At 32.3% G+C, this 1,919-nt stretch overlaps 1 protein-coding gene across 1 annotated transcript; it reads left to right on the top strand.

Moving 5' to 3' along the window:
• Nucleotides 1-1,136: 1,136 nt before the first annotated feature.
• On the top strand, nt 1,137-1,919 carry LOTGIDRAFT_97892 (hypothetical protein; the record flags this gene model as incomplete). Its single annotated transcript, XM_009047119.1, has 2 exons — nt 1,137-1,374; nt 1,834-1,919. Coding segments are annotated over 2 exons (324 nt in total), but the record flags the coding sequence as incomplete, so codon positions are not given.

Here is a 1,919-nt window from a genome sequence, read left to right as displayed (position 1 = left end):
TAGAGTGATATATAAATACCATTGTTAAAATAGTGTTCAATACATCAATTGTAGAGCGATATAGAAATACCACTGTTAAAATAGTGCTCAATACATCAATTGTAGAGTGATATAGAAATACCACTGTTAAAATAGTACTCAATACATCAATTGTAGAGTGATATAGAAATACTACTGTTAAAATAGTGTTCAATACATCAATTGTAGAGTGATATAGAAATACCACTGTTAAAATAGTGTTCAATACATCAATTGTAGAGCGATATAGAAATACCACTGTTAAAATAGTACTCAATACATCAATTGTAGAGTGATATAGAAATACCACTGTTAAAATAGTGCTCATTACATCAATTGTAGAACGATATAGAAATACCACTGTTAAAATAGTACTCAATACATCAATTGTAGAGTGATATAGAAATACCACTGTTAAAATAGTACTCAGTATATCAATTATAGAGTGATATAGAAATACCACTGTTAAAATAGTGTTCAATACATCAATTGTAGAACGATATAGAAATACCATTGTTAAAATAGTGTTCAATACATCAATTGTAGAGCTATATAGAAATACCATTGTTAAAATAGTGTTCAATACATCAATTGTAGAGCTATATAGAAATACCACTGTTAAAATAGTGTTCAATACATCAATTTTAGAGAGATATAGAAATATCACTGTTAAAATAGTGCTCAATACATCAGTTGTAGAATGATATAGAAATACCACTGTTAAAATAGTACTCAATACATCAATTGTAGAGTGATATAGAAATACCACTGTTAAAATAGTACTCAATATATCAATTATAGAGTGATATAGAAATACCACTGTTAAAATAGTGTTCAATACATCAATTTTAGAGAGATATAGAAATATCACTGTTAAAATAGTGCTCAATACATCAGTTGTAGAATGATATAGAAATACCATTGTTAAAATAGTGTTCAATACATCAATTGTAGAACGATATATGCGATCTTCAGACAACTGATCTATATAAGTCAGTCTGTGTCCCTACTGAAGTTAGACAAGTAGAACTTATTCCCATGTTACATCCTCCTTACTCTCATTCACACTTCGAGACAAGTTCGGAATGCCTGTTTAAATTTTGATAATTTTTATTTAAAGGTGTCTGGGACCAAGTCAACATTTAAAAGATAAATTTGGAAGTGGTTACCTATTAGAAGTTAAAATACATTCACAAGTAAACGACATAGAAAGCAAGATGGAGGAATTCGAAGCTCATATCAAAACTTGTTTTCCGAACGCTGAATCTGCTGAAAAGTTTGGTGATCGTGGAGTGTTTAAAGTACCGAAGGCTGACGTGAAATCTCTCGCTGAAGCATTTTCATTTCTTGAAAAAGGTAACGTTTTTTTTCATTAACTAGGAAAAATGAAAAATATATTAAATGACAAGTATTAATGCCCCCGTTCCCAACCTGGGATGTTTTCACTCCCTGGGGGTGTGGGACTACGGTGTCAGGGGTGTGGCCAGCTGGTGTAGGAGAGGAATTTATTTTGAATTGAGAGAACACCTCACATCATCACATGCTGAAAATGTGGATGAAACAAACTTTTGGGGGTGTGAAAGCTGATTGCTCAAGGGGTGTGAAGGCTGAAATAGATTGGGTTTTATGTGTATCAGGGACACTGCTGGCATCAATTTGCACCATTCCAATTTTCAGTCAGATGTCAGTGGTTCCTGCAATTCCACTTAAACTAAGTGTTTGATGACATCAATAATTGAAAAATATGCTTTATCACATAAGGCCCTTTGCTTGGATTGTGCCATGGCTTTGATCAAGTTTTACGTTAATTTTCAGCCAAACAAACACGAGATGTAGAAGAGTATAGTTTTAGCCAGTCATCTCTAGAACAAGTATTTTTAGAATTCGCTAAGAAACAAAAA

Source organism: Lottia gigantea (assembly GCF_000327385.1).
Source record: "Lottia gigantea unplaced genomic scaffold LOTGIsca_11, whole genome shotgun sequence".
Classification (NCBI taxonomy): domain Eukaryota; kingdom Metazoa; phylum Mollusca; class Gastropoda; family Lottiidae; genus Lottia; species Lottia gigantea.
This window is presented reverse-complemented; position numbering and strand designations above follow the sequence as displayed.